This window comes from Gallinula chloropus, assembly GCF_964237585.1.
Source record: "Gallinula chloropus genome assembly, chromosome: 1".
NCBI classification, from domain to species: Eukaryota; Metazoa; Chordata; class Aves; order Gruiformes; family Rallidae; genus Gallinula; species Gallinula chloropus.
Genome location: NC_140085.1, coordinates 14,165,497 through 14,182,459, shown reverse-complemented (window position 1 = coordinate 14,182,459; position 16,963 = coordinate 14,165,497). Strand labels below are relative to the sequence as shown.

At 38.5% G+C, this 16,963-nt stretch overlaps 1 protein-coding gene across 1 annotated transcript in view; it reads left to right on the top strand.

Annotated features, from left to right (window-relative positions):
- The window catches only part of RELN (reelin), a gene marked incomplete at its 5' end in the record, with an annotated part of 289,955 nt that overhangs the window by 146,203 nt on the left and 126,789 nt on the right, over nucleotides 1–16,963 (top strand). Inside the window, 2 exons of the mRNA XM_084269735.1 lie at nucleotides 9,595–9,691; nucleotides 12,820–13,060. Coding sequence (XP_084125861.1) covers nucleotides 9,595–9,691; nucleotides 12,820–13,060 — 338 coding nt within the window. The remainder of the gene's footprint in view (nucleotides 1–9,594; nucleotides 9,692–12,819; nucleotides 13,061–16,963) is intronic.

The window sequence follows — 16,963 nt, the reverse complement described above, 5'->3', positions numbered from 1 at the left end:
GCTGATTTCACAGTCCTCTTTAAGTGTAGTGGAGAAAACTATTTAAAATATGCTATTGATTGCTTTTGATTAGTGTATGAGTAAGGGTCATTGATTTGGATGCAGATCTTTGACATAATGGTTCCAAAAGGGTTTTCATGTCATGCCCTGCCTCGCCCTAAGACATCAAGTTAGTGAATCATTAACCCAGCAGCCTCAATTACTCTTCCTGAACTACCAAGGTCTCTAGGGTCTACATGAGAGCTGTTTTACTCAGTAAATCCATTGGCTAAGGGTCTCCAATATTTGTTGAAGACAGGGCACAGATAGTGTTTATCACCTGTAGTAATAATAATTGTAGTGGCACTTTGAGTCTGTTCACAGTGTGAGTCTTGCAGAATTGAATTATAAAATACAGTTGATGGCATAGATACTTCTTCTTTGCCCTGATGCATATTCAAATTACAGATTATGATTGTTATTATTGATAATAATTGAAAATATTTTTAACAATAACAATACTACTACAACTGATAGTCGAATATGCCCTTTGGGTTAGTCCTTAGTGCCAAGCTTCTTTGCGTCAGAAATCACATTCACTTCCCTATAACCCCGCACATAGAAAACCAAAATATAAAGAGTGCAGCTCATTCCCTGACCTACATGTATTTCTATGGAGGAAATAGGCTGTCCCCTAGGGTAGAATCTGGAGGGCTCCACAGAACATCTGTAGGGGATGACAATTCCTTCTCCTTCCTGCCAGAAACGTCCCAACTCTGCTTGGCTCAGCCACGTAAACAGCAGTGACTGCGCTTGGCCCCATGTAACAGTCTGAAGACACTTATCTTTTATATTTTTATCAAGCTTTAATTCATTTCTGGTGGCAGCTGTTACATTGACGGTACTGCTTTTACGTCGTCTATTTATCCTCTGCTTGGATTCAGACCACTTGATAGAAATTCATGCATCCAAACATGTTTTGTTACATAGTCCTTAGCTTTGGCTGAAAGGAACTGTGGCTGATCGTTTTCTCTGAATTTCCAGTTTTGCAATTAGCAGAAGCTATCAGATGACTGACAAATGCTGTAATAGACATTTCATGAGGTAGCACTGGGCTTGCCCTCAGCAGAAATGGACAGAGATGAGCAATTACCCTCAGAATTGCTATGAAAATTCACTCAAGTCTCTAGAGAAATACCAAAGTGAAAAATAACCCCCTTCTGAATTCATGGGAGAGTATTTGATCTTTTAAATCCCTCACTATCTTGTTAGCTGGATACAAAAGGAACTCATGGAAGAAACTGTGGTGCCAAATGTTCTGGCTATGCTGAGCCACATCCTTCAGTTTAGTCACCTGCATGGATGATTTCACTCAGTCCCCCAAATTTCTCCTGCTCCAGAGTCTTTCAGGAAGCACAAGGTTTGCTGTGCATGCATGGCACATCCATACGGTCATGCTGATAGTGGTACCAACAAAGAGGAGGCTGGCCAGCTCTTCTAGCCTGGTAGCCACAGGACAGATAGATGATCTTGCATTAGGCAAATGTGGAGCAGTTTTGTTCTGGCATCAAGTTCTAAAGGATTTAATTGCAGGAAACTGGCTAATAAAATTGTGTTAGAACCCTCTCTGAACTGATCTTAAATAATGCATAAAACCAGCTTATACAATGGGAAATTCAAAGCTTTAATGTCCATAAGAAATGAAGATCATGAAATTTTGCTTAATTCTTGCTATATGCAGATCTAGTCCCTTCTAAGCAATGAAAACACTGCACTGAGTACATCTGAACAGAAGTGGTTTTTTGCTCCACTTTCTTTCCTAAAAGTTTGGAAAAGCTTGGTAATTTGATATAATTAAATGCCAAAAATTGGTGTCATTCACTATTCTGCATTTCTTCTGCTTGCTTCATTTCCCATTTTCCACCTAGTAAACACAATATTCCAGTTTCTGACTCACCACCCACAATGCCATTTACTATTGCCTGACATGAAACCCACTAGTTTCACCTTCTTGGCAGAGAAGTCCTTTGTGTAGACGCACAGGTTATAAACTACGTCTAATGTGAAAAAGACAGGTAAGTAACATCATCTAGCACGCTTCACATAGCACATGGAAATGTTAGGGGGTGGTTATTGATTTTGCTGAGTTGTACAAGATGGGCTCCCTAGATAATACCTAGATTGAAACCTGGGTTTAAAGTTAATGCCCTATTTGAAAGACATTTTAATGGCCTTATAGCAAAATGATTTGTGCTGTTTTGGCTAGCCCAAGGTTACAGTGAAATACTGGCTTTATTACTTCCGTACCAGGGCTTCTCTGACACTGTTAGGAATTAAAATGTGAGCACTGCAGATTTACTATTCAGAGGAAAACAGAAAATATAAAGAGAGCCTCAGGATTCAGAGCCAGGGCAGGTGGCTGAGCCACCACCTCACGGTCCAACGCAGGCCATTACAGAATTGGTTGCTGCAAATAATAAATGATGGATTACAGAATGACTTTCATCTTAATCCTGCTTATATCATTGTATGAGGATAACAATTTTTTATGATTAAAATTGTCCATTTTTGAATTAACTCAAACAACAAAGCATCTGTAGTTCCCTGGGAGGGAAACAGAGAAGACCCCAGCTCAACAAAATGCTCCTGGGTCTCTCTCCAGTGGGGGAGGGAGGGGGTTTCCATGAAAGCAAAAGCAGATAAAAACAGAAAAGCCCATAGGGAATTGTAAAAAAAAGGCTTTTACCAAACCAATTGTTATCTACGCACGTATGAAGTTAAAGACAAGCAATCAGAAAAGAAAAACACCTCAGTTCAGGACTTGGCTTGAGAAAAAAATATTTCCCAGATTTTCTTGGTGATGGGAAATTTCACTAGAGCAAACAAGGAAACCAATTTCAAATCTTTATGTTTGAGATACCACCTTTAGCACAGTAGTTCTTTATACCAGTGTGTGTTTTCTGTACTGTCTCTCTAGGATGCACTGGCACTAGAGATCTAAATAAAACATCATTTACTTTCCTGCAGTATTTTAATACCCTTAGGAGCACCTTATGGTGCTCATTTTCTTGATTATTGGCCTTTGCAGCTGACCCAGGCTGCTAAACAGAGAAAATAAAACATCTTTCTATTTTGTGATACATATCACTGTACTACTGAACCACTTTGAGATGCCATAATTTAAAATTTACTCAGCTTCATTGAAAGGTCACTCTCAGAATATCTCCACATAATCTGACGTTAAGTACTTAATGACAATAATGTTGAAGCATACAATGTGAGTGTACAATGTTTACTGAACACAGGGCTCATTACTTGGGCAGATTCAAGAACCGTTGTAAGAGTATTTCTGTGGAGTTAATGATATTATTTGTTTCAGTAGCTGTTATTAGTGGGTGTCCATTACATCCATCTCTTAACAAGTTCACTCACTTTCCCTTCAGCAAGGTACTCTGCACAATGTTAGTGCACTTAAGAATGTGGTTAAATTTAGAAGCATCATTTAATTATCTATTTGGCAACAGACACATCACCCAAGCACATACCTACCGGCTGTATCTCAGAAAGAGACACTATAAATAGCTGAGCATCTTTATATCAGAATAAATTGGAAACCAGCATAAAAGAAGCATAGTTTTCTGCCTGGCTTATTTTTCTCCCCTGAATGTTCTCAGCACAAAAAGCAATATGAACTGTGGTCTGATCTTGTTCATTAGAACAAATCTGCGTGCGTGCAGGAAGCACATCATATCTCTGGATATAAATAGACTAAGAGGAAGTTGTGCCAGATAAGTATTTCCTCAGACTTTAATTCTCATCTAAAGGAAATTATCTGTATTAATTCATAAAAAGTACACTGGCTGTTATTGGGAATCCTGGAAGGAGGTGGGTGGGAAGGGACTGTGGGAGGTCACCTGTGCCAGTGTTCCCCCCATGGTCCAACTAGGACCACCCTCTGGGTGAGGACAGCGCACTCCGATTAATCCTTAGGACTTCATTTCTGAAGTCCTTCTCATTAATTTTTGTCATATGTATTTACTAATTATTATTCTCATCTTTTACAGTTTTATGGTGGAGACTTTTAGCATGTTTTTTCAACCCTTTCTTCTTATTCAGATGTTACTACCCAGCATTTCCAAAATGAAACAACAGCCTAAAGCTGCCAGTGGAACTAAAGTCAGCCACTCTCTGAAATCTGATGAAAACAAATAGCTGGGACTTCACAGTTCAAAATTAGTAATTCTCACTAAATCTAGACTCCTCTGATTTTTACCAAAAGCAAACACTACTGACATTTTTGGTTTCTACTGTTAGGTATTTATTTCAGTTTGTTTATCAGAATACACACAGGGGCACAGATAGTCAAAATCCTCTTCTCACAAGGGAGAAAAAAACTGGCAGCAACAAAAATACTTAATAATTTCCATGGAACAGTAGATTAAAATTACAAAATAGAATATAATTATTACCATTTTTTATTTGAAAATATTTATTTTATACTTAAAATATATATTCATACTCTGAACAAAGACACTTTAAAAAGAAGTCTAAAGATCTAAAATATATCATAACTTTAAATCACCCTTGTAACTAAACTAAAATTTGTCACTTCAAGGGAAAATTAAAACACTCCTGCTGCCTTCTCTTGAGGAAGTTTTCAGGGGCAGAATGGGATGAAGAGTGAGTTCCTCAGTTTTTACCAGTGCTTCTGGTATATCCAGCACAAACTACTCCATCTTTTAACATGGTAGAAATTATCCAGTTCTTGATTAGAAGCCATTGTAAAGATGCATCTAAAAAAATTAGAATCTGCAGAGCATTCATTATACCAGACTGTTTGGTTCATTAATTTGGAAAAAAACTATTAGCAAGCCAGCCAAATTTGACCACTAGTAATTTATACTATCCAGTTTGGCTTAACTCAAGCGATATCAGCAAATCATAATCCTTAGCAAACACTAATCATTATTCATCGCATTAGCAAAATGAATAAAAGCAATCCTCAAGCCTTAGATAAACGCGATTGTTTTGAGCTCTCTTTTGTTTGTTGGGACACAATTCAACCCCTTGCACAATTTTTTTTCTGTGAATTTTTCTTGCACAGCTCCACATTAGATTCCTTCTCCTTAAAGCCAGCATTAGATATCTCATCTGCTTATCCACAGAAGCACTTGCAGGAGCCATCAAGAGGTTGTCAAGAGGCAGAGGACGTCACAGGCTATAAGGAGCAAAATATTGCTTCCCTTGCAGATGGCACCCAGTTTTATCTCAGCAAAACACCAGCTTCTAATCAACGTTGTTAAGAAATCTTAGAGACCAACAGCCATATGACTCGGGTTTCTGTAAATCTGACACAGTTGGAAGTAAAGCCATAGTGAGAATTAATTTTGCTTGGCATTGTCAGCCTGGATACAAATAACTGAATACTTGGCTACAAACACCTGAGGCAAAGTGCCTTCATAACATCTCTCTGGAAATACTCTGCTCTTAGTATTTCTGCCTACACGGTATTTTAAAAAATAAGGTGACACTGAAGGAAATCAAAATCAGTTTAATGAGACCTAGAAAAAATGACGAAAAAAAAAGTCACGACCATCTTAGTGGGAGATGTTGCAAGTGGTCAGTGCAATTCAGGTCCTGGCTATGGGTTACCAATTCTCTGAAACAAGCAAATATAGTTTGATTTCCCTTTTCTATTCTTTCCTATTTGGTTTAGTTAGAATTAACAAAACAGCAGAGATGAGCTGTTTAGCATCCCCATGCTCTGCCAGTCAAACCCCTTCCCTATTAGCATTGGTGTCTGGATTCAACTTGGAGCAAATTTTATTTTATTGAAATTTGCCTGGGGGCAAAATCCAAGCCTATAAAGCACAAGCCAAATAAATTAGTGTTTCAGAATATTCAGTATATGAAAATAGTTTGGCTTCATAACAGAAGGTGCTCAGTTTTTGGTAACAGACAAAATTGCTGTCTGAGTTTCAAATGTATGGTTTAAAATTAAATCCATGACTGTTGCCTCTATTTTAGCTTTTTTCCAAAAGTTTTGGAAGTCCATGAACTTCGGCTAGAAGCCTATCAAGAAGAGTGAAATAACTCCAAAGGGGAAAAATACTTTGTTCCTAAAACCTAAGGATAAGCTTGCCTATACATGTATAAAGAAAAAAATTGTCTGTTCTTGGTCGGATAGGGTGGTTCGTGAACCACTGAAAATATAGTGCTAGCTCTCAGTCAGATTTTGCTAGCAATAACCTCACCAGGGCATCAGGTTTGCAGTGATGGAATTGGCTTAAGAAAGAAATGGCATTTTTCTCTAACACAGTAACTTACTAATGCAGACTTTTTTATGGTAATCATGGTGCATGTTTTATTACCCATTTTCATGGCTAATTCAAAACCCAGGCATTCTTGATTTAAAACAAGCCTATTCTAATCTCATTCAAAAGGTTTTTATGTCATCTTGTACAACTTTTTCTTTAGAGGACAGGAGGGTATGAAGATTTACAGCATGACATCCTGCCCCTGCTGCTCTGCTCAGAGCTGACAAACTGTTTATTACTGTCTCTGGAAGCAGAGTGAAGGACACCTCCCTTCCCCGGGTGAATTAGCCTGATCCCGCTATGTTACTACTTGAATATTGATCATTTATTTGTTCATGAAGTTGGAGTATAGCTTTGCCAGTCAAGGTGGAGGCTAACAACCAAACTGCAGATTTCTACAAAATAATTTTAATAATCCTAGTTTAGGATTATTGGAATACTACTAATATGGAGTAATAGTATTACATAATAGTAATTAAGGAAAAGTAATATTGAAAACTGTCAGGGACTTTCAATACTATCCCAGTAAACCCTGTTCTGGAATGCAGTTCCATGCCTGCCTTCCTCCACTTCCTTGGGAAAAATGCCTAATGTAAACAAGGGCAAGTATTGGTTTTGTAAAGCACCAGATCCACGCACTTCTTATATATTTAAAAAGATGGTTCAAATGGCAAAGACTAATGCCAGGACCTTTTTAAAATGGATGATTTTTTTTATTATTCATTATTAGTTCAAGTTTTACAAAATTAGATACTTAAATCATAAGTAGTCTGATTTTGACTTAAGAATATAAAGACACATTTCTCATCACAGCCAGTAACTGCTACTTAAATTCCCAAACTATTTATAATTTTAATACAACCTGTTCTACTTATTAAAATAATAACCTGGCACTCATCTCTTTTCCTTTCATTCTGTCTCCATTGCTCCCTTTCCAGTAACACAAGTGAAACACCACACCTTTCTTGCAAAGCCCTTTTTCAGTGGCCACATTTCTTTTAAGCAATCTTCGTTGTTGATCTTCGTTGCACAGTTTGAAGGTGTTTGGATTTAATAGACCACATTTTTCATTTTGATTGTACTGGCAGGGAACCCTCATTTCCTACCATCTTTACAGTATGGACAGCAAACTTGGCCTTCTCCCTTTTTTAGCAACATATTTGGAATTGGTTTTGTTTAAAAGTCCTGTACCAGAAGTTGATTGTAGCAATAACTGAAATGGCATGTGTTATAAAACCTACAATGCTGAGGTTTTTTACTGTTTATGTTCCTTTGATTTCTGTCTAACAGAAAACTCAGTATGTTGCTGTTTTGCCTCACAGCCTCTGGGTAGCCAGAGTGGTTAAACTGGCTGAAACTCATTGATTTTTGAGCTGAAGTCCCCTGAAATAAAATGAATGACTGTGATTAAGGGTTGGAACTCCGAAATGCCAGAGAAGTAGAAACCGACAGCAGATGCCACTCAGTAAAGTAGACCATCTCACCAGATGGGCAAATGTGAAATGTAAAGGCTTTTCCTGACATCATTTGGTTTTAATATGATAGAAATAAAATGCCTTGTCAGTAAAATATAACCAGACAGTTGCTTTGTAGTCATTTTGAGTACATGGTTGATAATTCAAAGTCCTGCTGCCTTTGCAATATTAATTATTCTGTGCCTCGTTACAGCAAGAATACGTGTCAGACCAGCTGAACGTACCGCACGCAGCTGGAGCGGCTCAGAAGTAACTGTGCCTCTATTTGCAGTTTAACATCAGCAAAAGACAGAATAAGACAACTTGGCGGGTCATTTCCAGGCAAAATAACAGAGCCAGGATTTTGTCCCATGTTTTGGGGCATTTTTCCCCCTGCAGTGGCATATGATGTGTATCTCTGGGTAGAAAAGCAGATCTGTAGAGCTGAGCGCTGCAAATTTGAACGGTCTCAAAGGAGCTGGGGCTGCAAGCAGTGTACTTAATGACATATGTTCCCATTAAAATGTGTAAGCTGTTCTCTTGTTCAAGTGGTTAACACCTTTTTAATCAGGCCATTTATTTCATTACAAAAACATTCCCCAAGCTGGAAAATGATTGTACTTTATGGTCAGCAGTTTCCACATCTGGGTGTATATATGTTACACTTATAGATATATACAAATATATATACACAATTTTCAGTTTGACAAAACATACCTGAAGGACACATAAACATACTACTTGCAGCACTCTTACTAGATATTCCTCCTGTGAACAAAGCTGTAGCACTCACTCAGCAGTACCCTGGTGCCATCAGAGGTGCTGTTCCCTTGAGCTGCTGCTCTTAAATATGGAAGGTAGCCAACGTCTGCTTCTTTGAATCTCACATTAGGAAGTAGAAATTTTGATCTTTGGACTACAGGTTAGGATTTGCCTGTTTGATTAAGTGTTGAATTTTCTGAGTTGGATTAATTATCTGGTGTCTGAAGAAAAATAATATTTTTTGTCTATTTAATTATCACTCAGGTTGTTTACCATGTTTTCTAGGTTGATTTTTTTTACTCCTAGTTTTTCTAATTTTGACTGTCCCCTTTATTAATTGTTGAGCTCATCTTTTGTGACAACACCCACAAGGCATCCTTTTATAAATCAAAAGTAAATATATTACCCTACCTTGCAGGGGTGCTATAAGGCTTAATTAGTTCATTTTTGTAAAGTGTTCTGAGATTCCCAGATCAGCATCAAATGTTTATTATTAATTATAGTGAGTGTATTGTATGATTTCTTAATTTAATTCTCTTCAGGCATCCTTAAAACAACTGATGTTGTAACGTTATTCTTTTAAATTCCTAAAGCACATCTGGTCTTCAAAATGTATACAATAACTCTGTATGTATTTTCCTATCACTTACTATATTTTTGGTTTCTGGGTTTATTTATTTTTCTACATAGTAATATGAAAAACAGTCTTTTACTGTTTTCCCCGTGAATTCTGCTATGTGGATTATTCCCTAATAAGAAGGTTTTGTTTAAACATTATATGGTGCTTTTTTTCCTGCAGTGGGGGGTGTTAAGTAATTTACTTGGCGTCCCCTGGGAAATTTGCAGAGATTACACAGCACTGCTGTGATTTATCATTTCTACTTTATTTCTGACTCATAAAGCATGCATTATTTTGTGTTTACCTCCAGCAACAGATCACAGGAAATTTCATCATCAATCAAAGTGCTCTAAAATCGGAGAAGTGATGATGTGACAAAGGCACCATCAGGCACTGTGGTTATTGGAGGATCATTTATTGCTTCATTGTGTCGTAACACTTCTCATTTTATTGCTTTTCCCAGGATCAGGTTCATGTCGCTTTAGTTACTCAGATCCCAGCATCACCGTGTCCTACAGTAAGAACAGTTCTGCAGATTGGACTCAGCTGGAGAAAATTAGGTTTGTTACAGCTTTTTAATCATTTTCATGCTTTCTGGCTGAGCAGGTGGTGTTAACCTGGCTCTTTAAAAACTTGTTTTAATTGTTGACTTTTCAGTACTCACTTTTCATACACAGTAAAAGATGGGGATCTAAAATTATGGTCACTAAAGCTAATTGCAGAACTGTCACTGGTTTTGATTAATCCCAATCTCATTAATTTATGATGTAAGGAAGAGAATGACTCCTGAGTTAAAATGCAACTCCAATAACCAGCAGCTTCAGGTGCATGAAAAAACACAACTTTGATGACTTTTGCATTTTAGCACCACTTTTAGTGTAAGCAAGAGCCATAATTTACGGTGTTAAAAGTTTCTACTTCGGCAGCATAAAAGGTTCAATAAAATCTTTTATATTTTGATATGAACACTTGGCTGCTAACACCATAGTAACAAGAAGATTGTGTTGAATTATGCCTTGTTTTTAAACAAACTGGTTTACATGAAAGGAGAAAGGATTAAGATTGAGGATTTTAAAATCTTTTATTGGCTCTTTGAAAAGAGCCAGTGTAGGAGATGGATTTTTCTAAGAGAGCAGAATCAACATTGTATTAAATAATCATAGAATCACAGAATGTGTAATGTTGGAAGGGACCTCTAGAGGTCATGTAGACCAACCCCCCTGCAGTAAGCAGGGACATCTTCACTAGATTAGGATGCTCAGAGCCCCATCAAGCCTGACTTTGAGTATCTCCAGGGATGGGGCCTCCACTACCTCTCTGGGTGACCTGTTCCAGTGATCTACTACCGTCAGAGTGAAGAATATTTTGCTAATATCCAATTTAATTCCCCCCTTTTCGAGTTTAAAACCGTAACCCCTCATCCTATTGCTACATGCTGTCATGAACAGTTCTTCCCCAGCTTTCTTATAGGCACCTTTCAGATATTGGAAGGCCACCAAAAGGTCTCCCCAGAGCCTTAGCTTCTCCAAGCTGGTCAAACCCAACCCTCTCAGCCTAAATAATAGTAGGAAATATTATTAGGATAATATTAATAATCAATCCTAAATATTATTAGGAAAGGTGTTTTGTGCATAGGTGTATATGCAGAGTTATACAACTGGGGAAGAAAAAATGCTGTTTATATGTGACATCCTGACAACGTCTCAGTCCACCTTTCTGCATTATCTAGATGACTTTGACACAGATGATTTGCTGTAGCCTGTTTTCAGTCTGTTGAGACAACATGCAGAGCAAAAGTCTACTTAATTTCTGATGACTAAGCAAAACTCTAGCTGCAAGGCTGTGGATTTCAGTAGCTTGTCCTCCCACTCTTCGCTCCTTGTGGGACCAAGACTGCAATTTCATTTACAAAAGCATAAATTATGAAGAATTTTAGTAAAACAAATGGTGTAATTGTTATCTCAGAAAAATATCAGGTAAGAGTAACTTCACTGTAGCCACCAGTAACCACACTATACCTTTTCTTTTTCTCACATTGATGGAGAACTATGTCCCCACAGTCCATAACATCAGTTCAGTTGCCCTCTGTGAGCCAGGAGACACAAGAGTTCTGATGGTGCAAACAGAAGCCCTTGAAACACAGTTTTTAAGTTAATGGGTATAAAGTTTAGTCTCTGCTGCTTTAACTTTGACTGCTGGAGCTGGCGGTAGAAAATAGGTCAATAGAACAATGTTGTGCAAAGTGGAGAAGATTAATTATAAAAGAATGCTCGTTTCTCCTGTGGTCCATAGGAATTACAGTGTTTATTTGAATGTGCTTCAGTGGTTTTTACTGTGCTATATGCAGCTCTTGGGAATGGTGGGAAAACTGAGAAGAGGTGGGATGGGAGAGCGGCTGTGAAGGGAAGGTGTTGTGTCAGCATGTTGGTTGGTGTGTGTTGTGTCAGCAGGATTTCGGGTCTGGACTCCCAGAAGGGAGGGGAAGGAACTCTCCCGAGGAAGGCAGGTGCTGTGCGTGGGCTTAGGAAGAAGAAAGGACATCTCAGAGCAGTGTTGCAGGGGAGGGTGACAGGCAAAACATTTAGCAAGTGCAGGGTGATTTGTGGGGGCAGGTTTTGGGTGTGAATATGGGCTTTTTTGACATTCACTTTTTTGCATTACAGTTGCTTTTCTGTGTTTCACTACACTCTAATATTTTGCTTTGCAAAGAAAAGTTCCTCTATTTTCTCCAATATAAACAAACTATCTGTGCCTTTTGTCCCTTAAAAGCTCCGGATTGTCTCTGACAAACTGTTAACTCACCAAAGCATCACTACAAAGGCAGAAGCAAGGTTGTGTAGCTGACATCTTGCAAACCCCAATTTTCTGCCTCCTTGCAGGCTGAGGTCTGAATTCCCTTGCTGGATGATTAATAAAACAAAAATAATTCTCAGCAACTCCTTGCAAACAGAGCTCAGTCCTTTCATCTCTGCAATGCAGAGCTGTTCATCCAGATTTCAGGGTGGGCCTCAGTCCATTCGCAGCTCTGAGGACAGGTCTGGGAAGCAGAGCTCAAGACCTTGAGCATGACTAATACTTCACCTCTGCCTCTCCTCCCCACATCTTCCATTTTCAGCAGCGAGAGAGACGACAAATGGGTTGTCTCTTCCATATTGTTTTTGAAGCAGAATATGTAAAGAAAGCCAACCTGGCCCTCTTCACCCACAGAACTTGCCTGACAGCAGGGCTGTGAGATTGGAAGGTCAGGTTTGGCAGAGAAAATTCCCAGTTTTTCCCATTAACCATTCTAGTCTATTTGGATCTGTGAAGGAGTCAGGAGACCTGGTTTCGTAAAGTGTTTCCTTCACATTTCCTTACGTCCATACCTGACAATGCCCAGTCACCTAGGAGCATTGAGTATGAATGTTACCCTGCTCTTTCTTCCTGCTCTCCAAACATCTTCATTGATCTGCTATTCGTTGCCTTAGCTTGCACTTTCTTTGAAGCAAGGATGTCTGTTCAGGCTGTATGTGCACTGCCTGGCACAGTGGAACTGCCTCAGGACAGGGATTTTCCTATCTCCACAGATTTATCTGCATACGAGGGGCATGAACACAACTGTGTCACACCTGGTAAATGTGTTAAATGAGGTAAAAGCATTCCTGGCTACAGCTTAAACTTGGTCTAATTCCATAACATTGTTTTTCAGTGCTCCTTCCAATGTCAGTACAATCATCCACATATTGTACCTTCCCGAAGATGCTAAAGGAGAAAACATTCATTTTCAGTGGAAACAGGATTATGTTCATGCTGGTGATGTGTATGAAGCCTGTTGGGCACTGGACAATATCCTGATCATAAATGCTGCTCACAGAAAAGTTGTGTTAGAAGATAATCTTGATCCTGTGGATACTGGCAACTGGCTTTTCTTCCCTGGGGCCACAGTTAAGGTTAGTCTGATTATCTATTGCTTAATGGTATTATTATTACTCTTGTATGTAGAAGAAGATGGTAACATCTAACACTGTACACACAAGGGTGTTTAGACCGCTCCATCTGCTTCTAGAATTGGTCTCTTTTGGCTGTTTTTCCCTCTTCTCTGTCCCACTGGGGCTTTCTAGAACAATACAACTTCTCTGCCATGACCAGAACCCAATGACAGTTTATACTGTCATGTCAAAGATCATGTAACAGAAAATGGGAAACAGCTTCCTTTTAGCAAAACAGTGCAATATTTTTGAAATAAAATCAAGTCTCTCCCTTGGATATGTTGAAATCTACTTGTTTATTTATCTTGGTGTTGTTCAGCAACCACTACTTGCTTCATCATAAGCCATCACAAAAAAACTATAGCTTCCCACTTTTTCTGACTGTGAATAATGCATCTCCATTGCAGCATCCATTCAGGTAGTAGCTGCTCCTGAAAAGTCTCTTTTTCAGTAAGAACCTATTTTGACACATGAGATCCAGCAAGATCATACAGCCTTTGGAAAAACTCTAAGGAGCCCTACAATATTTCTGTGCACAGAGTTCTTTCAAATGGAGCATTGTTCAACATCTGGAAATCAGTTGGATTCTTACTTTCTATGTTTCCAACCAGCCAGAAGTTGAACAGCAAATGATTTTCTGCTTCCATACCATTTTTCATTCACAAAAAAGGCAGTTTTAATGTCAGGGTTCATTTATGCTCTTGGTAATGTTCTTGGCAATTGCACAGGAAACAGATGTCGAATACTGAGGGCAGTAAGAGGTTGGTTATGGCCTCATCCTTTTCCCACAGAACCTGATATGAATGGTTTCAGGTTAATCTTTTTAAAAATAAATGCTCCCACTAATCTTCTCATAGTACCTACATATTGACTTTTTTACTTCAGTAAGACCATTTAAACTACAATGACAAAGTTTTTTCTATGAGATTTTATAATGCAGTAATGCCCCGTGTATTATTTAATGAAGTAATTTCCTGTGATTAGTTCACACTTGTTATGTTGTCAGTCTTATCTCTGGATTTTAAAATCCAGCCCACACGAAGGTGTGAAAGCAAAGCAAGGATTAATGTGCCACAGGTGCAGCTGCTTCTCAGCTGCCCAAGCCTAAACGCTCCTTGCTCCTTCCAAACTATGCATAAACAGCATCTAAACTTTAGCAAGTAAATGTCTTTTTTTCTCCGTTGTTATTGGGGTTTTTTGGTTTTGTTTAGTTGAGCTCAGCCAGCTTTTCAATACACAGCTGTGGTTAAATGAATGATAAGGAACCAAACTCAGGGATTGTTTGGTGCTTCTAGACAAAACACCCTTACAAGCTCAAAACTTTCATGAGATGCAAGTGAGGATCTACCAATCTACCTTTACTCCAACGCCGACTTCTGTTTTAGGGAAAAGTGAAATGTGCATCAGCTGACATTTCACTATGTGTAGCCACTTACACCAGGTTAAGGCAATGTGTAAGGCTGTGGTGTAGCTACGCTGAATTAAGTCTGTTAATCTTCATGGGGCCTGTAGTTATTTCAAACATTTTTAGTGTATCCAGATTGTTGCCAGAGCATTCCCATGCTCAAATTTCATTTTTAAGGATTTTGCCCCAGTTTTCCTCAAATTTTCAGGAACATACTTGCCAAATAAAATTTGAACAGATTTTGCAATGTGAATTTCATGTTATGTCAAAAGTAAAACTATGAATTGGGTCAAGATTTACATCAGATTCAGCATAAACCTTGTCATAGCATTATAACACCAAGAACAAATTTTCTGACAAAGTCTTTATGCTTTTCAGGATTGGAAAATTACATAAAACAAAAAAAGCCCCACTTTTAATATTTTCTTTAAAACATTTAGCATAGCTCTAGTCATAATAGTTCATCACAAACACAATATTTAGCGTAAATAGAAAGCTGAGAAACTGTATTGTGTTAATGAAGTTAATGACACTTCATCACATTTTAAAAGTAACCACACTGATCATTTCTGATTACAGCAGCATTTCACAGCAGTTGGAGTGAATTCATAGAAACTGGTGGAAGCTTTTAGGACATTTCTCTATCATAGCCAAAGGCACTGGCCTGCAGAATTAACTTGGAGAAACACTGACAGTGCTACAGGGATAGCTTGCATCAAAGTTAATTCTAGTTCTTTTTTTCTCCTACAAGTTCTTTTGCTTCCCAGAAATCTAAAATTTGCCAAATAGACCTGATGTTTATTCAGAAAGTCGATATAGGAATTTTAAAATTTTCATTGCTATGCTGTTACTTTTTATAACTCTCACCTATGTGCTTTCTAAAGAAGTTTCCATACTCACAGTCTATCACTATGCCAAACTCCATTTCAAGCTTATGAGACCTTTTCTCTGCCATCTGAAACTGTTAGTGCCATACAAGTTTCAATTCATATCCTTCTGTCCTCTGTCAATCACCATTTTAGATAAACCAGCATTAAGAAGCTTTCTTGAAGATTGTGTTAACTTCTGCATGGCCTTCCTTCAGAGTTTTTCCTAATGAGTTGTTTTGACAATGCCAATGAACAGCTAATGCCAATGAACATTCACATTTCTGGATGTTATTTGCTGGCCAACTCAGTTTTGATTAGTATATAAAAAGCTCTATTGTGTCATTTGCTGGCAACACCAGAGAATGGTCCCTGGCCTAACCTGGTTACCATTATGGTCCCAGCATGTTAGAACTGCCCACCTCACGCATCCCTTCAGCCATCCCAACCTTCCAAGGGAATTCCCATTATATACCATTTTGTTGCCTTAGTAGGTTACTCTATTAGTAAAAGTAGGCATTAATATATGAATTGTTGGCAATTTAGAATAAAGGTTGCTGTTGCTCATGTAATCAAATGTGGTTCAGAAAAGTCTTTCCCAGTAGTAGCTCAGGAGGTGGCTTTTAGTATTGTTTATTATACCTGATACATGCTCTTGTTGGATTCTTGTCAAGTTGCAAAGGAAGTATATTGTTTTCCATAGAAAGGTCACTTTGGTAGTACTTGAGGTCTACTAAAATAATTAGCAAACATTACAATTCCAGGACTTTTGCTGGTAAAACTGCTGAGATTAATAGCTGCTTAGATTAGTAAATTAGCTGAAACAAAGAACAGTACTTCTGTGATGACTACTGTCTGGGTCCTGGGTTAGTTTCCTGATGGATTCAGTCACTGGAGTGGACAGTGTAAGTAAGCATTAATGCTAATTATGCACTGATGTGCTCACCCCAGCTTGGTGGGTTTGGACGATGTGTTCTCAATAAGCACTTGTAGGAACTTGCCTGTGCCCAACTTGGGAAGTGATTTCTCCTCCTCTCCCGGCCTGCTTGAGCTTGGACCAGGAATTTCATTACATTTCTTGCTGCGCTCAGGAGTGGCTGTTACTCGTTTGAAAGCACATGGCTGGTTGCAGACGCAGCTGGAACTGGCTACTGAAGTAGGAAGCAAGCTGAGACATAAGCCATTGAATCTGCGTGTTTCAGTTCCAAAGAAGACAGCAAAAGACAAGAAAGACACTGTTAGCAAGGCCAAGCAACCCTTAGGAGATTAATTGGATCCACTGGAATGTATTTATCTGTGTTGGACTGTGTAGAAGGGTGTTGAACAGGATAAATTCCTGACTTCATTTCAATATTTCCAGTGACAGCTCAGAGTGTGAGCATGGTTAGGATGTTGCACTGGTACTTAAGATTGCTGAAACATATGAAGCAGTGTTATGCTGAGAGCTGCTAAAGATCATCAAGTCTCCATAGCTAATTGATGGACAAAAGAAAATCCTTTGGTAATGCTTCTTGGATCACTACTCCTATAGAAGATAAAAGTGATCTCATCTTTCAGTGGACTTTTCATATATCTTGTATATTCAACCAGAAA